The 26232-nt window shown below is 43.5% G+C and overlaps 1 protein-coding gene across 1 annotated transcript in view; it reads left to right on the top strand.

The window, feature by feature from the left end:
- Positions 1 to 350: 350 nt before the first annotated feature.
- LOC311144251 (mitogen-activated protein kinase 1-like) overlaps positions 351 to 26232 on the top strand; it is a 48563-nt gene continuing 22681 nt past the window's right edge. The window contains exons 1-5 of the mRNA XM_084180261.1: positions 351 to 640; positions 7180 to 7362; positions 15741 to 15930; positions 19100 to 19216; positions 25109 to 25223. Of these exons, the coding sequence (XP_084036387.1) occupies positions 504 to 640; positions 7180 to 7362; positions 15741 to 15930; positions 19100 to 19216; positions 25109 to 25223 (742 nt within the window). The 5' untranslated portion in view covers positions 351 to 503. The remainder of the gene's footprint in view (positions 641 to 7179; positions 7363 to 15740; positions 15931 to 19099; positions 19217 to 25108; positions 25224 to 26232) is intronic.

Below are 26232 nucleotides of genomic sequence, written 5' to 3'. Positions count from 1 at the left end.
ATTTTACGTTTGAAATATTTTTATTAATTAAGGTGCTGCAAATGCAATGCTCACCTATTATTTATTAATTACCATTTTGCTTCCTATGGCGGGCAATGGAGGTCTGGTTGTCGGCTATGCTGGAAATGTGATCTCGCGTTATTGTGTCATTGTCAATACAGTACATATGAAATATGAAACGTTGATTTGAACCTTCAGGCGGCGCCCCACTGTCTGATTCCTATCGCCTGATTTCTGATGATTGCTGTCGATTATATGGACTGATTGGTTCTGTACGGCGGGCCCCCACACGTCATGAATTTGGGCAGCAGGCGTGTCCGTATAGCTTCCCGCTGTAGCCAGCATACCTCAGTCAGCAGCCAACCTGCGTGCACAACAGCGCCGATAAATCACTTTCGACATTATCATACTGAGGACTTCAGAAAGGCTCTCTGTATAACGTCGTTAACAGCGGTGCATTTTCTGATTTTTCCTTTCGTGTGAAAAGGCAACTAGTTTTCACAATGGCGACAGCTGCCAGTGCTGGCAGCGGCCCGGACCCCGGATCGGGCGCTGAGTTGGTCCGAGGACAGGTCTTCGATGTCGGGCCTCGCTACCACAATCTGTCGTATATCGGCGAGGGCGCCTATGGAATGGTGTGGTAAGAAATATTTTCATAGGTTCCAATGATGGCAGAAATGTTGCCACACGTTCGTTAACCAAGTTTGGTTACTTTGTGGATTTCAATGAGTAGAATTACCCGCTTCTTTCACATCTTTACTGCAATATGGAATGTCATTTTGTTGGTGTTGACATGGCGCCTGCTAGTTCGCAGTGAGTGAAGGCACCTGTTGATTTTGGGTCGAAATTGTTTACATTTTTACATTTTAGCAGACGCTCTTATCCAGAGCGACTTACAGCTAGTGAGTGCATACATTTTCATACTGGCCCCCCGTGGGAATCGAACCCACAACCCTGGCGTTGCAAGCGCCATACTCTACCAACTGAACTACACGGGACTACAGTTTACTGTAGGATTTGGCAACTCGGATCGATTTCATATTACATAAAAACTCATAACTCACATAGTGTTTGGCAAATGTATTTTATCCCATTTAACAGACTTTATGTTCATTTCGACTACCTTCATCTACCAACTTTTTTTTATTTTTTTTATTAGGAAAACATATTTCGGTCTTATCTGCCTGCTCAGCAGAACAATTTATCTGAATAACCACTGATCACAGATGAAAAATAAAATGCAAAACGCCTGAATGTCAAACTCGATTCAAGTGTTTTAGCAGTCAATTTGTCTTAATTTAAAATAGGCCTGAAGAAAAGTCCACATTTTGTTAAAGCTGCAATATGTAACTTTATAGGCGACCCAACCAAATACACATATACATGTTAGTTATAGATCTGTCATCCTCATTAAAAGCAAGTCTGAGAAGCAGTAGATCTCTTCTATGTGCACTATTTCTATGCTTCCTGTTAAGTTTCATTACATTTTAGTTTCTTTTTTTGCAAAATGTTACGTTGTTTGTACACCAGCTGAAAATACAATACTTTTTGGTAAATATATTTCAGTGGTAGATTGAACAGCGATTCTCTACACTATATATGATTGTTTTGTGACAAACTGAAATTAGGCAAAATATTTTTGCAACAAGGAAATGGCAGTGATTTCTGCATAGTGCAGCTTTAGGAGCCGCGACGCTCGGTCAGCACATTAACATGCATCGCTTTCGGTATGGTCTTGGAAGCACAAGGACCTTATCTTTCATATCAAATTTGATTTGTCACATGCTTCGAATATAACAGGTTTAGACCTTACAGTGAAATGCTGACTTACAAGCCCTTAACCAACAATGAAGTTTTAAGAAAAATAAGTGTTAAGTAAAAAAAATAGATAAGTGAAAAATAAATAACTAATAAGTAAAATAACAGTAGCGAGGCTTTTATACAGGGGGTACCGGTACAGAGTCAATGTGCGGGGGCACCGGCTAGTCGAGGTAATTGAGGTAATATGTACATGTGGGTAGAGTTAAAGTGACTATGCATAGATAATAAACAGAGTAGCAGCAGCGTAATACGGGGGAACAATGCAAATAGTCCAGGTAGCCATGATTAGCTGTTCAGGAGTCTTATGGCTTGGGGGTAGAAGCTGCTAATAGTCCAGGTAGCCATGATTAGCTGTTCAGGAGTCTTATGGCTTGGGGGTAGAAGCTGTTAAGAAGCCTTTTGGACCTAGACTTGGCACTCCGGTACCGCTTGTCGTGCGGTAGCAGAGAGAACAGTCTATGACTAGGGTGGCTGGAGTAATTGACTATTTTTAGGGCCTTCCTCTGACACCGCCTGGTGTAGAGGTCCTGGATGACAGGGAGCTCGGCCCCAGTGATGTACTGGGCCGTACGCACTACCCTCTGTAGCGCCTTGCATTCGGAATAATTTTGATGTGATATGAAAGTAAAGGAGTTGTGTTTCTAGAACCGTACCGCAATTGAGAATCGATTCACGTCTTTAGATGGAGTATTTGGCTGTTTTGGCTTCCAGAACCAATTAACCCTTTTAAACAGAACATGTAAGGTCCTTGGACTAGGGAGTAACGTTAGACTCCTTTAGTCTGTTATTGAGCAAGCTACAACAGAACACTGCAATCTGCCACTCTTAGCTCAAGGCAATGCATCATGAAGCAACACAACGACTGAACTGTATAAACCACAGGAGTTTAAAAGGCTCTGTGGACAGGACAGGAGGTACCATTCTATTTCTGAGATGGGTATCCAGTCAGCAGAGAGATGGTCATAAAGTTGTTCGTTGACGTTTTCAAAAGCAGGAGCGACACTCAACTAGCCTAGTATAGGGCTATCATTACATCACCATCCTGAAAAGAGAATCTCTCTCTCTCTCTCAAATCTCATGTTGCTTAGTCTTCAGCTCGCAGGCAGGCAGGAAGGAACTCGGATGTACACACTTTGTGGTTGTGTGCATTTAGCTCAGTGATAAATAGTGCAAGGTGTCAGTGAATGGTGAAATAAATAAAAATAAAAAAAATAATGGAATCCCAGGAGCCGTGAGGAGACAGATCTTTCCGCTCCACTCAGTTGAAAGTGTGAAAGGAGGCACCCTATTTCAAATGGCACCCTATTCCCTACATAGAGCCCTGGTGTAAAGTAGTGCAACTCCATAGGGAATAGGGTGCCATTTGGGACGCAGTGTGGAGCCAGCCAGGCAGGGTGCAACACGACTCCACTTGGAATGTTCTCTGCTTTACCAGCCTGCCCATCCCAGCCTCCCTCCCTCTGAGCAAACACACGTCCATCCTTCCTACTCACTCAGTCGCTCGCCTTTCCCTGTGTGAATACACACAAATATTTTCATACTGCTGCTAACTTTGGCGGGACAAAAAAAAAAATGTGACTAGTCATTCTGCTGGTTTAGGTTGGATACATAGGTAGCTACTAGCTAGCCATCTCCAGAAAGAAAAGAAAAAACCTGTCTGTGACAGCCGCCGCAGTACTCCACTCGTGTGTGTTTGTACGAGTGTGGTGCGTGTCTGTCCTGCGATTCTGTAAGCAGGCTGGAATGTAGCATTGAGCTCTGGTGTGTGTGTGTGTGTGTGTGTTCGTCTGTGTGTGTGTGTGTGTGTGTGTGTGTGTTCGTTCGTCTGTGTGTGTGTGTGTGTTCGTCTGTGTGTATGTGTGTGTGTTCGTCTGTGTGTGTGTGTGTGTGTGTGTGTGTGTTCGTCTGTGTGTGTGTGTGTGTGTGTTCGTCTGTGTGTGTTCGTCTGTGTGTGTGTGTGTGTTCGTCTGTGTTCGTCTGTGTGTGTGTGTGTGTGTTTGTGTGTGTTTGTGTGTGTGTGTGTTCGTCTGTGTGTGTGTGTGTGTGTTCGTCTGTGTTCGTGTGTGTGTGTGTGTGTGTGTGTGTGTTCGTCTGTGTGTGTGTGTGTGTGTGTGTGTTCGTCTGTGTGTGTGTGTGTGTGTGTGTGTGTGTGTGTGTGTTCCAGTGGTGGTTCCTGTGTGCTGTGGGCGGCCTACATTGCTTCATGTCCGTTCAGTTCATAAAGTTTCACTGTTCTCTGTTAATCTGCAGGTGTTCTCTCTGTGGATTAGGCCACTACAGTCCCAGTCAATACAGGCAGTGCTTGACCTGGACTGAAATAGGTACTCATTTTGGGTCCCGGTACTGTTTGTATTTAGGAATATTTTATAAGACTATATTCTATAAGAGGTGCCAGAACTCAAGCAGGAACAGCACCATGAAGTGGTCAGAACCTGACGGCCTACACCGTAATATCAGGATGAACGATGGGCCATTTCCCGAACAACTTTAATGACGAATTTCTCTGAATGGGGGGAAGAAAACGACCACCAAATAATACATTACATAGGATGAAGAAACAATACTCCAAGCTGCATCTCCATACTACTTGTCAGACATGGAGAACTGATACTATACAGTGCATTCGTAAAAGTATTCAGATCCCTTGCCTTTTTCCACATTTTGTTACGCTACAGCCTTATTCAAAAATTGATTACATCGTTTTTCTCCCCTCAATCTTCACACAATACCCCATAATGACAACACAAAAACAGGTTTTTAGACATTTTTGCAAATGTATAAAATGTTTTACTAAGTATACATAAGTATTCAGACCCTTTACTCAGTACTTTGTTGAAGCACCTTTGGCAGCGATTACAGCCTCGAGTCTTCTTGGGTATGACGCTACAAGCTTGGCACATCTGTATTTGGGGAGTTTCTCCCATTCTTCTCTGCAGATCCTCTCAAGCGCTGTCAGGTTGGATATGGAGTGTCGCTGCACAGCTATTTTCAGGTCTCTCCAGAGATGTTCAATCGGGTTCAAGTCTGGGCTCTGGCTGGGCCACTCAAGGACATTCAGAGACTTGTCCCGAAGCCACTCCTGCATTGTCTTGGCTGTGTGCTTAGGGTCGTTGTCCTGTTGGAAGGTGAACCTTTGCCCCAGTCTGAGGTCCTAAGCGCTCTGGAGCAGGTTTTCATCAAGGATCTCTCTGTACTTTGCTCTGTTCATCTTTCCCTCGAGCTTGACTAAGTAAGTAAGCATTTCACGGTAAGGTCTACACCTGTTGTATTCGGCGCATGTGACAAATAAAATGTGATTTGACTAGTCTCCCAGTCCCTGCCGCTGAAAAACATCCCCACAGCATGATGCTGCCACCACCATGCTTCTCCGTAGGGATGGTGCCAGGTTTCCTCCAGATGTGACGCTTGACATTCAGGCCAAAGAGTTCAATCTTGGTTTCATCAGACCAGAGAATCTTGTTTCTCATGGTCTGAGAGTCCTTTAGATGCCTTTTGGCAAACTCCAAGTGGGCTGTCATGTGCCTTTTACTGAGGAGTGGCTTCTGTCTGGCCACTCTACCATAAAGGCCTGATTGGTGGAGTGCTGCAGAGATGGTTGTCCTTCTGGAAGGTTCTCCCATCTCTACAGAGGAACTCTGGAGCTCTGTCAGTGACCATCAGGTTCTTGGTCACCTCCCTGAACAAGGCCTTTCTCCTCCGATTGCTCAGTTTGGCCGGTCGGCCAGCTCTAGGAAGAGTCTTGGTGGTTACAAACTTCTTCCATTCAAGAACGATAGAGGCCACTGTGTTCTTGGGGACCTTCAATGCTGCAGAAATGTTTTGGTACCCTTCCCCAGATCTGTGCCTCGACACAATTCTGTCTCGGAGCTCTACGGATAATTCCTTCAACCTCATGGCTTGGTTTTTGCTCTGACATGCACTGTCAACTGTGGGACCTTTTTATATAGACAGGTGTGCCTTTCCAAATCATGTCCAATCAATTGAATTTACCGCAGGTGGACTCCAATCAAGTTGTAGAAACATCTGAAGGATGTTCAGTGGAAACAAGATGCACCTGAGCTCAATTTCGAGTCTCTTAGCAAAGGGTCTGAATACTTATGTAAATAAGGTATTTCAGTTTTTTTATTTGTAATACATTTGCAAAAATGTCTAAACCTGTTTTTGCTTTGTCATTATGGGGTATTGTGTGTAGATTGAGGACATCTTTTTTGTTTAACCCATTTTAAAATAAGGCTGCAACGTAACAAAATGTGGAACAAGGGAAGGGGACTGAATACTTTCCGAATGCACTGTATATTTCAGTGAGTTTTTTTCAAATCAACAAAGCATGCGAAGACAGATTTTTTTTTTGTTTTTGTTTGTTTCGAGTCAATTTGACATTTGCTCAGTACATTGTTTTCACTGAGGAAATGTATGAGTCCGCTGTTAATGATAATGCAGAGGATTTTCACAAGGTTGCTGTTGACGCACATCCCATGTTAAAGAGTTTAAGTATAGCCAATTGGAATTTGTGGTCTGTATATTTTATCATTTCATTGAGGATACCATCAACACCACAGGCCTTTTGGGGTTGGAGGGTTGGTATTTTGTCCTGTAGTTGGAGAATCCAGTGGGTTCTGGTGGTCTTTTCATTTTTATGTATTTCTTTTGTACCCCTTTTTTCTCCACAATTTTCGTGATATCCGATTGGTAGTTGTTAGTCTTGTCCCATCGCTGTAACTCCCGTATGGACTTGGGAGAGGCGAAGGTCGAGAGCCGTGCGTCCTCCGAAACAAGACCCCGCCAAGCCGTACTGCTTCTTGACACTGCTCGCTTAACCCGGAAGCCAGCCGCACCAACGTGTCGGAGGAAACGCTGTACAACTGGCGACCGTGTCAGGCGTGCATGCGCCCGGCCCGCCACAGGAGTCGCTAGAGAGTGATGTGACAAGGTCATCCCGGGCCGGCCAAACCCTCCTCTAACCCAGACGACGCTGGGCCAATTTGTGCGTCGCCTCACGGGTCTCCTGGTCGCGGCCGGCTGCGACACAGCCCGGTATCTAACCTGGATCTGACGCCTCAGGGACTTAGACCGCTGCGCCATTCGGGAGGCCCATGGTTCTGGTAGTCTTTACTAGGTGATTGCAAGATTTGTATTTGATCATGTGTATGTTTTTGTTGTTTTGTTATAGAGCCAAATAGATTGGAGAAGTGGTTTATCCATACATCTCTGTTTTGGATAGATGGCTCTTCGTGTTTGTTTTAGTGTGTTCTAATTTCCCCAGAAGTGGTTACATTCTATGGATTCTTCAATTACATTGAGCTGATTCTCTCTTGCTGTCTCGCTCAGATTCTAACCTTCTCTCTCTCTATCCCCCAGCTCTGCGTATTGCCGTGACAACAAGGTCCGCGTGGCGATAAAGAAGATCAGTCCGTTTGAGCACCAGACGTACTGCCAGAGGGCTCTGAGAGAAATTAAGATCCTACTGCGCTTCAAACATGAGAACATCATCAACATTAAGGAAATCATCCGTGTGCCCTCCATCGACCAGATGAAAGACGTGTATCCTTTACGTGATGATGTCAGTAAACCTGTTCATCACCACACACAGACATACAGTGGGGGAAAAAAGTATTTAGTCAGCCACCAATTGTGCAAGTTCTCCCACTTAAAAAGATGAGAGAGGCCTGTAATTTTCATCATAGGTACACGTCAACTATGACAGACAAATTGAGAAGAAAAAAATCCAGAAAATCACATTTGTAGGATTTTTAATGAATTTATTTGCAAATTATGGTGGAAAATAAGTATTTGGTCACTTACAAACAAGCAAGAATTCTGGCTCTCACAGACCTGTAACTTCTTCTTTAAGAGGCTCCTCTGTCCTCCACTTGTTACCTGTATTAATGGCACCTGTTTGAACTTGTTATCAGTATAAAAGACACCTGTCCACAACCTCAAACAGTCACACTCCAAACTCCACTATGGCCAAGACCAAAGAGCTGTCAAAGGACACCAGAAACAAAATTGTAGACCTGCACCAGGCTGGGAAGACTGAATCTGCAATAGGTAAGCAGCTTGGTTTGAAGAAATCAACTGTGGGAGCAATTATTAGGAAATGGAAGACATACAAGACCACTGATAATCTCCCTCGATCTGGGGCTCCACGCAAGCTCTCACCCCGTGGGGTCAAAATGATCACAAGAACGGTGAACAAAAATTCCAGAACCACACGGGGGGACCTAGTGAATGACCTGCAGAGAGCTGGGACCAAAGTAACAAAGCCTACCATCAGTAACATACTAGGCCGCCAGGGACTCAAATCCTGCAGTGCCAGACGTGTCCCCCTGCTTAAGCCAGTACATGTCCAGGCCCGTCTGAAGTTTGCTAGAGTGCATTTGGATGATCCAGAAGAGGATTGGGAGAATGTCATATGGTCAGATGAAACCAAAATATAACTCTTTGGTAAAAACTCAACTCGTCGTGTTTGGAGGACAAAGAATGCTGAGTTGCATCCAAAGAGCAGCATACCTACTGTGAAGCATGGGGGTGGAAACATCATGCTTTGGGGCTGTTTTTCTGCAAAGGGACCAGGACGACTGATCCGTGTAAAGGAAAGAATGAATGGGGCCATGTATCGTGAGATTTTGAGTGAAAACCTCCTTCCATCAGCAAGGGCATTTAAGATGAAACGTGGCTGGGTCTTTCAGCATGACAATGATCCCAAACACACCGCCCAGGCAACGAAGGAGTGGCTTCGTAAGAAGCATTTCAAGGTCCTGGAGTGGCCTAGCCAATCTCCAGATCTCAACCCCATAGAAAATATTTGGAGGGAGTTGAAAGTCTGTGTTGCCCAGCGACAGCCCCAAAACATCACTGCTCTAGAGGAGATCTGCATGGAGGAATGGGCCAAAATACCAGCAACAGTGTGTGAAAACCTTGTGAAGACTTACAGAAAACGTTTGACCTGTGTCATTGCCAACAAAGGGTATATAACAAAGTATTGAGAAACGTTTGTTATTGACCAAATACTTATTTTCCACTATAATTTGCAAATAAATTCATAAAAAATCCTACAATGTGATTTTCTGGATTTTTTTTCTTCTCATTTTGTCTGTCATAGTTGACGTGTACCTATGATGAAAATTACAGGCCTCTCTCATCTTTTTAAGTGGGAGAACTTGCACAGTTGGTCTTCCAAATACACGGAGTGGACAAAACATTAGGAACACCTGCTCTTTCCATGACAGACTGACCAGGTGAATCCAGGTGAAAGCTATGATCCCTTATTGATGTCACTTGTTAAATCCACTTCAATCAGTGTAGATGAAGGGGAGGAGACAGGTTAAAGAAGGATATTTAAGCCTTGAGAAAATTGAGACATGGATTGTGTATGTGTGCCATTCAGAGGGTGAATGGGCAAGACAAAATATTTAAGTGCCTTTGAACGGGGTATGGTAGTATGTGCCAGGTGCACCTGTTTGTGTCAAGAACTGCAACGCTGCTGGGTGTTTCCCTCTCAACAGTTTCCCGTGTGTATCAAGAATGGTCCACCACCCAAAGGACATCCAGCCAACTTGACACAACCGTGGGTAGCATTGGAGTCAACATGGGCCAGAATCCCTGTGGAGCGCTTTCAACACCTTGTAGTCCATGCCCCGACGAATCGAGGCTGTTCTGAGGACAAAAGGGGGTGCAAATGTTTTGTGCAATCAGTGTATATCCCCATGTAACACAACAGCACACTGTATTATATCACCATGTAACAACACACTGGAATAGATCACCGTGTAACAACACACTGTATTATATCACCATGTAACAACACACTGTATTATATCACCATGTAACAGCACACTGTATTATATCACCGTGTAACAACACACTGTATTATATCACCATGTAACAACACACTGTATTATATCACCATGTAACAACACACTGTATTATATCACCATGTAACAACACACTGTATTATATCACCATGTAACAACACACTGTATTATATCACCATGTAACAACACACTGTATTATATCACCGTGTAACAACACACTGTATTATATCACCATGTAACAGCACACTGTATTATATCACCATGTAACAACACACTGTATTATATCACCGTGTAACAACACACTGTATTATATCACCATGTAACAACACACTGTATTATATCACCATGTAACAACACACTGTATTATATCACCATGTAACAACACACTGTATTATATCACCATGTAACAACACACTGTATTATATCACCATGTAACAACACACTGTATTATATCACCATGTAACAACACACTGTATTATATCACCATGTAACAACACACTGTATTATATCACCATGTAACAACACACTGTATTATATCACCATGTAACAACACACTGTATTATATCACCGTGTAACAACACACTGTATTATATCACCATGTAACAACACACTGTATTATATCACCGTGTAACAACACACTGTATTATATCACCATGTAACAACACACTGTATTATATCACCATGTAACAACACACTGTATTATATCACCATGTAACAACACACTGTATTATATCACCATGTAACAACACACTGTATTATATCACCATGTAACAACACACTGTATTATATCACCATGTAACAACACACTGTATTATATCACCATGTAACAACACACTGTATTATATCACCATGTAACAACACACTGTATTATATCACCATGTAACAACACACTGTATTATATCACCGTGTAACAACACACTGTATTATATCACCGTGTAACAACACACTGTATTATATCACCATGTAACAACACACTGTATTATATCACCGTGTAACAACACACTGTATTATATCACCGTGTAACAACACACTGTATTATATCACCGTGTAACAACACACTGTATTATATCACCGTGTAACAACACACTGTATTATATCACCGTGTAACAACACACTGTATTATATCACCGTGTAACAACACACTGTATTATATCACCATGTAACAACACACTGTATTATATCACCATGTAACAGCACACTGTATTATATCACCATGTAACAACACACTGTATTATATCACCATGTAACAACACACTGTATTATATCACCATGTAACAACACACTGTATTATATCACCGTGTAACAACACACTGTATTATATCACCATGTAACAACACACTGTATTATATCACCATGTAACAACACACTGTATTATATCACCATGTAACAACACACTGTATTATATCACCATGTAACAACACACTGTATTATATCACCGTGTAACAACACACTGTATTATATCACCATGTAACAACACACTGTATTATATCACCATGTAACAACACACTGTATTATATCACCGTGTAACAACACACTGTATTATATCACCATGTAACAACACACTGTATTATATCACCGTGTAACAACACACTGTATTATATCACCGTGTAACAACACACTGTATTATATCACCATGTAACAACACACTGTATTATATCACCGTGTAACAACACACTGTATTATATCACCGTGTAACAACACACTGTATTATATCACCGTGTAACAACACACTGTATTATATCACCGTGTAACAACACACTGTATTATATCACCATGTAACAACACACTGTATTATATCACCGTGTAACAACACACTGTATTATATCACCGTGTAACAACACACTGTATTATATCACCATGTAACAACACACTGTATTATATCACCGTGTAACAACACACTGTATTATATCACCATGTAACAACACACTGTATTATATCACCGTGTAACAACACACTGTATTATATCACCGTGTAACAACACACTGTATTATATCACCATGTAACAACACACTGTATTATATCACCGTGTAACAACACACTGTATTATATCACCATGTAACAACACACTGTATTATATCACCGTGTAACAACACACTGTATTATATCACCATGTAACAACACACTGTATTATATCACCATGTAACAGCACACTGTATTATATCACCATGTAACAACACACTGTATTATATCACCATGTAACAACACACTGTATTATATCACCGTGTAACAACACACTGTATTATATCACCGTGTAACAACACACTGTATTATATCACCATGTAACAACACACTGTATTATATCACCATGTAACAACACACTGTATTATATCACCATGTAACAACACACTGTATTATATCACCATGTAACAACACACTGTATTATATCACCGTGTAACAACACACTGTATTATATCACCATGTAACAACACACTGTATTATATCACCGTGTAACAACACACTGTATTATATCACCGTGTAACAACACACTGTATTATATCACCGTGTAACAACACACTGTATTATATCACCATGTAACAACACACTGTATTATATCACCATGTAACAACACACTGTATTATATCACCGTGTAACAACACACTGTATTATATCACCGTGTAACAACACACTGTATTATATCACCGTGTAACAACACACTGTATTATATCACCGTGTAACAACACACTGTATTATATCACCATGTAACAACACACTGTATTATATCACCATGTAACAACACACTGTATTATATCACCATGTAACAACACACTGTATTATATCACCATGTAACAACACACTGTATTATATCACCGTGTAACAACACACTGTATTATATCACCGTGTAACAACACACTGTATTATATCACCATGTAACAACACACTGTATTATATCACCGTGTAACAACACACTGTATTATATCACCATGTAACAACACACTGTATTATATCACCGTGTAACAACACACTGTATTATATCACCATGTAACAACACACTGTATTATATCACCATGTAACAACACACTGTATTATATCACCGTGTAACAACACACTGTATTATATCACCGTGTAACAACACACTGTATTATATCACCGTGTAACAACACACTGAAGTGATAATGCCGACAAGCCGGTGTTTGTAGGATACACTGGCATGGGTGTTGTTAGGCCTGAGACGGCAAACCGTGCCAATATCTCCTCCAAACACCGGCTTCGAGAACATTATCACTTTTATACAACGGGTTACCAACATATTTAAATAATGATTTATATATTTTAATTCAACGTTATTTTGAGGAATTTGTTAATAGTATTTCATCCTTCCACAAGATATAGTCCCGACACAAATCTAGGGTTGCTACCCAAGCCGGCTGATTGTTCGTTCTTTCGGTTCGGTTGCCTGAGACTCGACCCAGTCGTTCAGTATTTTTGTTCTATGGACGCGACCCAGTCGTTCGTTCTAAATGTTCCATTGCCATACTGGCTGGCAACGTTCTTATCCCTTGCTTGCTAGCTAGCCAACTACGGCTAATTTACAGTCACGTCAAAAAGTGCATCCAGAATAACAGCAAAGTAGCTGCATTTGCATTTGTTTAAGCTGTTTTCTAGTGACATTTATTTGGATACATCCATAACAATGAGCTAATGAGGCACGAAATTCGCCTGGCATAGAAAATGTGCTAACACGTCAGGACACTGTTGTTCAGAGGATCTAGCAAACAGCACAGCTAATGCAATCACTTCAAACTGAAGCTGGAAAGAAACTAGCTGCACTTCGTTTTGTTTAACCTTTTTTTCTATTGCCATTTCTTTGTATATATCCATAAAAAGGATGCCAGCTGATTCATGATTTCGACTGGCTGAGAAAAGCTGCCTGTCTGTCTCATCCCGACAAGTTCAAACAGAGCAAAAATAAATAGTGGAGGTCAAGTTTATAAATTTCCCGGCTGGGTTGATGAGACAGTCAGATGGAACAGAATAAATGGCCGTTTTAACGTTATAGATTTAACCTGTGGTAACTTGTGGAATAAGACACCGGCTGGAATGTGGTTTTAACAATTCAGGATTAGATGTATATCACCATGTTACAACACACTGTTCAAGCATTTCACTACACCCTCAATAACATCTGCTAAACACATGTATGTGACCAATAAAATTGGATTTGATTTGAAGTATACCACCATGTAACAACACACTGAAGTATATCAAATCAAATGTTATATAATAAATAAATGTGCCGAATACAACGGGTGTAGACCTTACAGTGAAATGCTTACTTACAAGCCCTTAACCAACAATGCAGTTTAAGAAAAATAAGTGTTAAGTAAAAAAAATAGATAAGTGAAAAATAAATAACTAATAATTAAAATAACAGTAGCGGGGCTTTATACAGGGGTACCGGTACAGAGTCAATGTGTGGGGGCACCGGCTAGTTGAGGTAATTGAGGTAATATGTACATGTGGGTAGAGTTAAAAGTGACTATGCATAGATAATAAACAGAGTAGCAGCAGCGTAAAACGGGGGGACAATGCAAATAGTCCGGGTAGCCATGATTAGCTGTTCAGGAGTCTTATGGCTTGGGGGTAGAAGCTGTTAAGAAGCCTTTTGACCTAGACTTGGCGCTCCGGTGCTGCTTGCCGTGCGGTAGTAGAGAGAACAGTATGACTAGGGTGGCAGGAGTCTGACTATTTTTAGGGTCTTCCTCTAATATGCCATTTAGCATTCCTCTGACACCGCCTGGTATAGAGGTCCTGGATGGCAGGAAGCTTGGCCCAAGTGATGTACTGGGCCGTACGCACTACCCTCTGTAGTGCCTTGCATTCGGAGGCCGAACAGCTGCCATACCAGGCGGTGATGCAACCAGTCAGGATGCTCTCGATGGTGCAGCTGTAGAACTTTTTGAGGATCTGAGGACCCATGCCAAATCTTTTCAGTCTCCTGAGGGGGAATAGGCGTTGTCGTACCCTCTTCACGACTGTCTTGGTGTGTTTGGACCATGATAGTTCGTTGGTGATGTGGACACCAAGGAACCTGACGCTCTCAACCTGTTCCACTACATCCCCGTCGATGAGAATGGGGGCGTGCTCATTCCTCTTTTTTCCTGTGGTACATCACCATGTAACAACACACAAAAAGTAAACTCATCATAAAAAAGAAACGTCCTCTCACTGTCAACTGCGTTTATTTTCAGCAAACTTAACATGTGTAAATATTTGTGTGAACATAAGATTCAACAACTGAGACGATGAGCAGGGACCCTGGGCATCTTTCTTTTGGTGTTTTTCAGAGTCAGTAGAAAGGCCTCTTAGTGTCCTATGTTTTCATAACTGTGACCTTAATTGCCTACCGTCTGTAAGCTGTTAGTGTCTTAACGACCGTTCCACAGGTGCATGTTCATTAATTGTTTATGGTTCATTGAACAAGCATGGGAAACAGTGTTTAAACCCTTTACAATGAAGATCTGTGAAGTTATTTGGATTTTTACGAATTATCTTTGAAAGACAGGGTCCTGAAAAAGGGACATTTCATTTTTTGCTGCGTTTATATCACCATGTAACAACACACTGAAGTATGTCACCATGTGACTTTTTCCAAATGTTGTTACAGCCTGAATTCAAAATAGATTAAATATGTATTTTCTCACCCATCTACACACAATACCCCATAATGACAAAATGAAAAAATATTACCACATTTTTTGAATTTGAAATGCAGAAATATTGTATTTACATAAGTATTCACACCCCTGAGTCAATACATGTTAGAATCACCTTTGGCAGAGATCTACAGCTGTGAGTCTTTCTGGGTAAGTCTCTTGGCCGAGAGTTTTCTTTTGCGAGACTTTTGCAAACCGGAACTCTCAATTTTTAACACGTTTTAGATCCAGATCTAAATCACACAGCTGACCAAATTACGCAAGATTTGAGTTCTGGGTTAACTGAGATTAGGGATTGGCTGTTGTTCCTGAAGTGTGTAACCCAGCTAATGAAGACAGACCTGTACAAGCTGAGCGTTAGATCTAACACCATAACATGGGTCCTATTGGGGTTAAGATGTTGTCCTTCCCAGACCCAATCTAGCAGATTCCTTAACCCCTTGTCTCCTAGCTACATAGTGCAAGACCTGATGGAGACAGACCTGTACAAGCTGGTGAAGACTCAGCACCTGAGCAACGATCACATCTGTTACTTCCTGTACCAGATCCTGAGAGGCCTGAAGTACATCCACTCTGCGAACGTCCTGCACCGCGACCTCAAACCCTCCAACCTCCTGCTCAATACCGCCTGTGATCTAAAGGTACTGAACCCTGACCCCTGACCCTAACGTCCTGCACCGCGACCTCAAACCCTCCAACCTGCTGCTCAATACCGCCTGTGATCTAAAGGTACTGAACCCTGACCCCTGACCCTAACGTCCTGCACCGCGACCTCAAACCCTCCAACCTGCTGCTCAATACCGCCTGTGATCTAAAGGTACTGAACCCTGACCCCTGACCCTAACGTCCTGCACCGCGACCTCAAACCCTCCTACCTGCTGCTCAATACCACCTGTGATCTAAAGGTACTGAACCCTGACCCCTGACCCCTGACCCTAACGTCCTGCACCGTGACCTCAAACCCTCCAACCTGCTGCTCAATACCGCCTGTGATCTAAAGGTACTGAACCCTGACCCCTGACCCTAACGTCCTGCACCGCGACCTCAAACCCTCCTACCTGCTGCTCAATACCACCTGTGATCTAAAGGTACTGAACCCTGACCCCTGACCCCTGACCCTAACGTCCTGCACCGTGACCTCAAACCCTCCAACCTGCTGCTCAATACCGCCTGTGATCTAAAGGTACTGAACCCTGACCCCTGACCCTAACGTCCTGCACCGAGACCTCAAACCCTCCTACAAGGGGAGAACGACTGTCGGCCCGCTGTAGATGAGCCCCATCTGTGCAAAACCCACCATTCCATCCCAATATAGCCACGCAGCTCACCGAACCCACCATTCCATCCCAATATAGCCACGCAGCTCACCGAACCCACCATTCCATCCCAATATGGCCACGCAGCTCACCGAACCCACCATTCCATCCCAATATAGCCACGCAGCTCACCGAACCCACCATTCCATCCCAATATAGCCACGCAGCTCACCGAACCCACCATTCCATCCCAATATAGCCACGCAGCTCACCGAACCCACCATTCCATCCCAATATAGCCACGCAGCTCACCGAACCCACCATTCCATCCCAATATAGCCACGCAGCTCACCGAACCCACCATTCCATCCCAATATAGCCACGCAGCTCACCGAACCCACCATTCCATCCCAATATGGCCACGCAGCTCACCGAACCCACCATTCCATCCCAATATAACCACGCAGCTCACCGAACCCACCATTCCATCCCAATATAGCCACGCAGCTCACCGAACCCACCATTCCATCCCAATATAGCCACGCAGCTCACCGAACCCACCATTCCATCCCAATATAGCCACGCAGCTCACCAAACCCACCATTCCATCCCAATATGGCCACGCAGCTCACCAAACCCACCATTCCATCCCAATATAACCACGCAGCTCACCGAACCCACCATTCCATCCCAATATAGCCACGCAGCTCACCAAACCCACCATTCCATCCCAATATGGCCACGCAGCTCACCGAACCCACCATTCCATCCCAATATGGCCACGCAGCTCACCGAACCCACCATTCCATCCCAATATAACCACGCAGCTCACCGAACCCACCATTCCATCCCAATATAGCCACGCAGCTCACCGAACCCACCATTCCATCCCAATATAGCCACGCAGCTCACCGAACCCACCATTCCATCCCAATATAGCCACGCAGCTCACCGAACCCACCATTCCATCCCAATATAGCCACGCAGCTCACCGAACCCACCATTCCATCCCAATATAGCCACGCAGCTCACCGAACCCACCATTCTATCCCAATATAGCCACGCAGCTCACCGAACCCACCATTCCATCCCAATATGGCCACGCAGCTCACCGAACCCACCATTCCATCCCAATATAACCACGCAGCTCACCGAACCCACCATTCCATCCCAATATAGCCACGCAGCTCACCGAACCCACCATTCCATCCCAATATAGCCACGCAGCTCACCGAACCCACCATTCCATCCCAATATAGCCACGCAGCTCACCAAACCCACCATTCCATCCCAATATAGCCACGCAGCTCACCGAACACCTGTGCCATTTCATGCTCGGGAATTGTGAGACAGAACAATGTCCTCATGAATAGCGTCCCCCGACATGTATAGCGGACAAAAGTCAATGCATGGGCATGTCAGCCCTCACAGCTAACGTCCATCTGGAGAGCGTAAGGTGGGGAGTTTGAGTCGTTCAGTCAGTTTCCTCTTCATTGCTAGCTACAGCATAAATTCTTCCATTCACAGTGTTATCTGACAAAGGCATTGATGTGAGTTTCTGTGCCTCTGCTTTCCCACTGGTAATATTAGTCTCTGCAGTAGTGTGTGGTTTCATTGCCTGTGCTATACGATAGCTAACCTAGTGATGCCTTCTGGGTAGTCATGGCCTATACGATAGCTGGCCAGGCATGGCCTTTTTCAATTGTACCTGTTGCTTATTTACCTTTTGGCATGTTCCTGGTGTCAAGGTGCTGTTTAAGCTAGTTGGGCTTCATGTTCTCACGTTTTCGGATATTTCCACACGAGGCATTTTGGCTCTTCCTCATTGTTTTCACTGATGCTAGTGAAGCCATATTCAAGGTAGGTTTCGCTTGATGTACCGAACTAGCTGAGGAGGATAAACTGTTTGCAGCGTTGTAGCGGGCCTAGCCATTTACGATGGGAATGATTCAAGTGCAACGATCTAAGGGCACTTCATATGGTAGAAATTTACTTTGTTAAGCGTGCTTCGGCATTTTCCATGTTGACTTTCTCTAAACCCTCCTCTCTCCCCTCCTCTCCTCTCTCCCATCCTCTCCTCACTAACATCCTCTCCTCTCTCCCATCCTCTCCTCACTAACATCCTCTCCTCACTAACATCCTCTCCTCACTAACATCCTCTCCTCACTAACATCCTCTCCTCTCTCCCATCCTCTCCTCACTAACATCCTCTCCTCACTAACATCCTCTCCTCACTAACATCCTCTCCTCACTAACATCCTCTCCTCTCTCTCATCCTCTCTCTCTCTCTCTCTCTCTCTCTCTCTCTCTCTCTCTCTCTCTCTCTCTCTCTCTCTCTCTCTCTCTCTCTCTCTCTCTCTCTCTCTCTCTCTCTCTCTCTCTCTCTCTCTCTCTCTCTCTCTCTCTCTCTCTCTCTCTCTCTCTCTCTCTCTCTCTCTCTCTCTCTCTCTCTCTCTCTCTCTCTCTAAGCTCTGTTAACATGTGAAGGTAGCAGCTGTGACTAACGGTGGTTCTCTCTCTCTCTCTCTGTCTCTCTGTCTCTCTCTCTCCTTAGATCTGTGACTTTGGTCTGGCGCGTGTGGCTGACCCGGACCATGACCACACAGGCTTCCTGACGGAATACGTAGCGACTCGCTGGTACCGGGCGCCTGAGATCATGCTCAACTCCAAGGTTAGCGCCACCTGGTGGCCAGACAGATAAATGCAACATCTCAATGCACAACAACACACCATAACAGTAGACCACTGGTTTTCAACCTTTTTCCTTGCCCAGGGATCCCCAACCAGGCAAACCGGTGACCGCGATCATATATTAGTAAAAATATATATCACGTTTTATCAGGTGAATGATCATTAAAGTAAAAGTATTCCACATTTTAAAATTAATAGATTTGTTGGACAGTTTCATTATATGTTGACCTCCCCACAGTTCCTTGGAAGAGGAAGTGTAAACTCTAACATAGTATATTAGCTAGAAAGGTGTCTTGGTGGCGTGGAGAAATGTGTTGCTGTTTTCAAAGCAATATTGATGGGGGTTACTAGTAAGAATTAAATCAATGTATGAGGAGTTGACAGGGTTTTTCATGTTTAGCTGTGTGGGTTTTGAGATCAATTGAGTCATTTCAAATCAATGCATATACTCCCGGGATAGCCAGTTTTATCAGGGAGTCCTACTGAGACCAAGGTCTCTTTTTACAGATGAGCCCTGAATCACATTAATACACACATCAATATAAATACAAAATACAAGCAGAAAGAAAAACGGTCATTAAAAAAACACATTCATCAGTAATAAGGTCCTCCATCAGCTTTCCGAATCGCCCTAGAGACACCAGAACATCACATTTAAAAACATTTTGAAGATTGTTCCACAAATAAGTTGCAAGAAAGAAAGGTAAATCCGCTTTTAGTTAACTCAGTGGTGACCAAAGGAATTTCCAGTTAGCCATCCCTGAGACCGGGTGTGGTAACTCGTATGTCTAAAGTTTAGCAATGATGTTAGGTACAGTGGGAGTTTTTGTAAAAGGGCTTTATAAATGAAAACCTAGCAATGGATCAACCTACGTGACCTCGAAGAGGGCCAACCAACTGTCTGGTAGAGAATACAGTGATGAGTACTAAAATCATCGCCCGTAATAAAGTGCAGTACGCTATGATAAACTGCATCTAACGGCTTTAATGAAGTGGCTGCTGCATTTATATAGATGATGTCACCTCAGTCTAGGACTGATAGGAATATCGACTGAATAATCTGCTTTCTACTATTTAGCGAGAGGCAGGACCTGTTTCTATAGAAGATGCCCATTTTTATTCTCTGCTTCTTAACTAACTCATCAATATTTTACATTTTAGTCATTTAGCAGGCGCTCTTATCCAGAGCGACTTACAGTGAGGGAAAAAAGTATTTGATCCCCTGCTGATTTTGTACGTTTGCCCACTGACAAAGACATGATCAGTCTATAATTTTAATGGTAGGTTTATTTGAACAGTGAGAGACAGAATAACAACAACAAAAATCCAGAAAAACGCATTTCAAAAATGTTATAAATTGATTTGCATTTTAATGAGGGAAATAAGTATTTGACCCCTCTGCAAAACATGACTTAGTACTTGGTGGCAAAACCCTTGTTGGCAATCACAGAGGTCAGACGTTTCTTGTAGTTGGCCACCAGGTTTGCACACATCTCAGGAGGGATTTTGTCCCACTCCTCTTGGCAGATCTTCTCCAAGTCATTAAGGTTTCGAGGCTGACGTTTGGCAACTCGATCCTTCAGCTCCCTCCACAGATTTTCTATGGGATTAAGGTCTGGAGACTGGCTAGGCCACTCCAGGACCTTAATGTGCTTCTTCTTGAGCCACTCCTTTGTTGCCTTGGCTGTGTGTTTTGGGTCATTGTCATGCTGGAATACCCATCCACGACCCATTTTCAATGCCCTGGCTGAGGGAAGGCGGTTCTCACCCAAGATTTGACGGTACATGGCCCCGTCCATCGTCCCTTTGATGCGGTGAAGTTGTCCTGTCCCCTTAGCAGAAAAACACCCCCAAAGCATAATGTTTCCACTATGTTTGACGGTGGGGATGGTGTTCTTGGGGTCATAGGCAGCATTCCTCCTCCTCCAAACACGGCGAGTTGAGTTGACGCCAAAGAGCTCAATTTTGGTCTCATCTGACCACAACATTTTCACCCAGTTCTCCTCTGAATCATTCAAATGTTCATTGGCAAACTTCAGATGGGCCTGTATATGTGCTTTCTTGAGCAGGGGGACCTGCAGGATTTCAGTCCTTCACGGCGTAGTGTGTTACCAATTGTTTTCTTGGTGACTATGGTCCCAGCTGCCTTGAGATCATTGACAAGATCCTCCCGTGTAGTTCTGGGCTGATTCCTCACCGTTCTCATGATCATTGCAACTCCACGAGGTGAGATCTTGCATGGAGCCCCAGGCCGAGGGAGATTGACAGGTCTTTTGCGTTTCTTCCATTTGCGAATAATCGCACCAACTGTGGTCAACATCTCACCAAGCTGCTTGGCGATGGTCTTGTAGTCCATTCCAGCCTTGTATAGGTCTACAATCTTGTCCCTGACATCCTTGGAGAGCTCTTTGGTCTTGGCCATGGTGGAGAGTTTGGAATCTGATTGATTGATTGCTTCTGTGGACAGGTGTCTTTTATAAAGGTAACAAACTGAGATTAGGAGCACTCCCTTTAAGAGTGTGCTCCTAATCTCAGCTCATTACCTGTATAAAAGACACCTGGGAGTCAGAAATCTTTCTGATTGAGAGGGGGTCAAAGACTTATTTCCCTCATTAAAATGCAAATCAATTTATAACATTTTGTTTTTCTGGATTTTTTTTTTGTTATTCTGTCTCTCACTGTTCAAATAAACGTACCATTAAAATTATAAACTGATCATGTCTTTGTCAGTGGGCAAACGTACAAAATCAGCAGGGGATCAAATACTTTTTTCCCCTCACTGTAGGTGCATTAGCCCAAACCCCCTATGAGATTTAAAGTCAGAGGGGGTAGTCAGCTCATTCCCATCAGAGCTAACAGGCATAGGGTCATCTTAAACTATTTGTTGAGTGAGCTGAGACTTTGCCAAGGTCCCTGGCCAACCACGTGAGAGCAGAGCAGAGCAGACCTCCCTCAAGCTGCTAGATGCAGGAGCTGGGGTGGGAACGGGGAGAGCTCAGTCCACAACATCACAATGGTATCCACGATAGTATTCTGTTTTGCATCTATTGATGTTAATAAAATAACTTTCACACAATTTCTTTCCTTAAATTACGCAGACCCCCTGCAGTAGGGTCCCCAGTTTGAAAACCCCTGCACTAGACAACTGCTCAGTGCACCACATCATAACACTATATAACACACCACCCCTGTATTAGTCTACATTACACTACACACCACCCCTGTATTAGTCTACATTACACTACACACCACCCCTGTATTAGTCTACACTACACACCACCCCTGTATTAGTCTACACTACACACCACCCCTGTATTAGTCTACACTACACACCACCCCTGTATTAGTCTACACTACACACCACCCCTGTATTAGTCTACACTACACACCACCCCTGGATTAGTCTACACTACACACCACCCCTGTATTAGTCTACACTACACACCACCCCTGTATTAGTCTACATTACACTACACACCACCCCTGGATTAGTCTACACTACACACCACCCCTGTATTAGTCTACATTACACACCACCCCTGTATTAGTCTACACTACACACCACCCCTGTATTAGTCTACATTACACTACACACCACCCCTGTATTAGTCTACATTACACACCACCCCTGTATTAGTCTACACTACACACCACCCCTGTATTAGTCTACACTACACACCACCCCTGTATTAGTCTACATTACACTACACACCACCCCTGGATTAGTCTACACTACACACCACCCCTGTATTAGTCTACATTACACACCACCCCTGTATTAGTCTACACTACACACCACCCCTGTATTAGTCTACATTACACACCACCCCTGTATTAGTCTACACTACACACCACCCCTGTATTAGTCTACACTACACACCACCCCTGTATTAGTCTACACTACACACCACCCCTGTATTAGTCTACACTACACTACACACCGCCCCTGTATTAGTCTACACTACACACCACCCCTGTATTAGTCTACATTACACACCACCCCTGTATTAGTCTACACTACACACCACCCCTGTATTAGTCTACACTACACTACACACCACCCCTGTATTAGTCTACACTACACTACACACCACCCCTGTATTAGTCTACATTACACACCACCCCTGTATTAGTCTACACTACACACCATCCCTGTATTAGTCTACACTACACACCACCCCTGTATTAGTCTACACTACACTACACACCACCCCTGTATTAGTCTACATTACACACCACCCCTGTATTAGTCTACACTACACACCACCCCTGTATTAGTCTACACTACACTACACACCACCCCTGGATTAGTCTACACTACACACCACCCCTGGATTAGTCTACACTACACACCACCCCTGTATTGGTCTACACTTCACACCACCCCTGTATTAGTCTACACTACACACCACCCCTGTATTAGTCTACACTACACTACACACCACCCCTGTATTAGTCTACATTACACACCACCCCTGTATTAGTCTACACTACACACACCCCTGTATTAGTCTACATTACACACCACCCCTGTATTAGTCTACACTACACACCACCCCTGTATTAGTCTACACTACACACCACCCCTGTATTAGTCTACACTACATACCACCCCTGTATTAGTCTACATTACACACCACCCCTGTATTAGTCTACATTACACTACACACCACCCCTGGATTAGTCTACACTACACACCACCCCTGTATTAGTCTACATTACACACCACCCCTGTATTAGTCTACATTACACTACACACCACCCCTGTATTAGTCTACACTACACACCACCCCTGTATTAGTCTACACTACACACCACCCCTGTATTAGTCTACATTACACACCACCCCTGTATTAGTCTACACTACACACCACCCCATAATAATTATACAACACAAGCAGTTGTCCTAGTTTCCTTGTTTTGAGACCCAATTCTTTTTTAAAATGTTTGATTGTTTTGTGTCTGTTTAGTTACGACCAGTCTGTTTAGTTCTGACCAGTCTGTTTAGTTACGACCAGTCTGTTTAGTTACGACCAGTCTGTTTAGTTACGACCAGTCTGTTTAGTTACGACCAGTCTGTTTAGTTACGACCAGTCTGTTTAGTTTAGACCAGTCTGTTTAGTTTTGACCAGTCTGTTTAGTTTTGACCAGTCTGTTTAGTTACGACCAGTCTGTTTAGTTATGACCAGTCTGTTTAGTTACGACCAGTCTGTTTAGTTTAGACCAGTCTGTTTAGTTACGACCAGTCTGTTTAGTTACGACCAGTCTGTTTAGTTACGACCAGTCTGTTTAGTTACGACCAGTCTGTTTAGTTACGACCAGTCTGTTTAGTTACGACCAGTCTGTTTAGTTACGACCAGTCTGTTTAGTTACGACCAGTCTGTTTAGTTACGACCAGTCTGTAGTGAAATCCATCGATGCACCAGACTTGGTTCAGGGATATTGGTGTATGATGATATCATGATGATGTCACAGGATTCATTTAGAGACCAGAGAAGAGCTCGCTGCCGGGACGGACCAGGTTGAGTCACGCACAGTACTGCTTTGATTGGTCGCCCAGGCGGACCAGCCAATCGATGCTGAGCTTATTTGCTTTTCCTTAGCGCTATGAATCATGGGAAGACAGGAAGCCCTTAACAAATCCGAGGCTAAGGATGTATTACCCTCTGGCAATGGACTGATGTCCTGCTGTCTCACTCCTTGTCTCACAGACACACCTTTACACACAAACACACACCCTGCCACACCACTCAAAGCACACCACTCACACCCTGCCACACCACTCAGACCACACCACTCAGAAAACTAAGAGCTTCCTACAGCCAGGGGATCTGTATCTGCTGTATTAATACTGGATCCTCTCCTCTCTCAGGGTTACACCAAGTCTATTGATATCTGGTCAGTGGGCTGCATCCTGGCTGAGATGCTCTCCAACAGACCCATCTTCCCTGGGAAGCACTATCTGGACCAGCTCAACCACATACTGGGTACACACACACACACACACACGCTGGGTACACACACACACACTGGGTACAAACACACTGGGTACACACACACACACACACACACACACACACACACACACTGGGTACACACACACACACATTCAGGAAAACACATTGTTACAGAACATCCGGATATAAATGTCATGAAATAGACCTGACATGAATCCTTTCTCCACATGTAGGAAGGCATGTCCGTCCTACATAAAATATTTAGGTCTGAACCTACTGAATGAATCCACCCCAGGTGTTTTATTCCAGCACTGCTGGTATGGCAGTTTCACAGAGTTTCTAAACCCAGAGGTGCAACATCAAGAGACTTCCGGGAATGGTTGCCAAACAGACCAAGCAGACAAGCCTGGGGTTTGAGAAGTGAACAAATATTTATTGGTTGTTAATTTTCTCTAAATCTAAAGGGACAACCTAGATTTGAGCCGATGTCTTAAGGACAGTGGCTTTCGAACGTATTCACCCCCCTTGGCATTTTTCCAATTTTGTTGCCTTACAACCTGGATTAAAATTGATTTTGGGGGGGTTTGTATCATTTGATTTACACAACATGCCTACCACTTTGAAGATGCTAAATATGTTTTATTGTGAAACAAGAAATAAGACAACTGAACTTGAGTGTGCATAAGGGTGAATACATATGCACGCACCACTTTCCCGTATTTTTTTTTTTTTTTGAATTTATTGAAACAAGTTATATTTTTCATTTCACTTCACCAATTTGGACTATTTTGTGTATGTCCATTACATGAAATCCAAATAAAAATCTGTTTAAATTACAGGTTGTAATGCAACAAAATAGGAAAAACGCCAAGGGGGTGAATACTTTTGCAAGGCACTGTATGTGATGTAAACAGAGAGATCTACTTTCTTGGGGACCTGAATATTGACTGCTTTTCATCAAGCTGTCCGCTCAAGAGGAAGCTTCTCACTGTAACCAGTGCCTGTAATCTGGTTCAGGTTATTAATCAACCTACCAGGG

This window comes from Coregonus lavaretus (genome assembly GCF_964263955.1).
Source record: "Coregonus lavaretus genome assembly, chromosome: 17".
NCBI classification, from domain to species: Eukaryota; Metazoa; Chordata; class Actinopteri; order Salmoniformes; family Salmonidae; genus Coregonus; species Coregonus lavaretus.
This window is presented reverse-complemented; position numbering and strand designations above follow the sequence as displayed.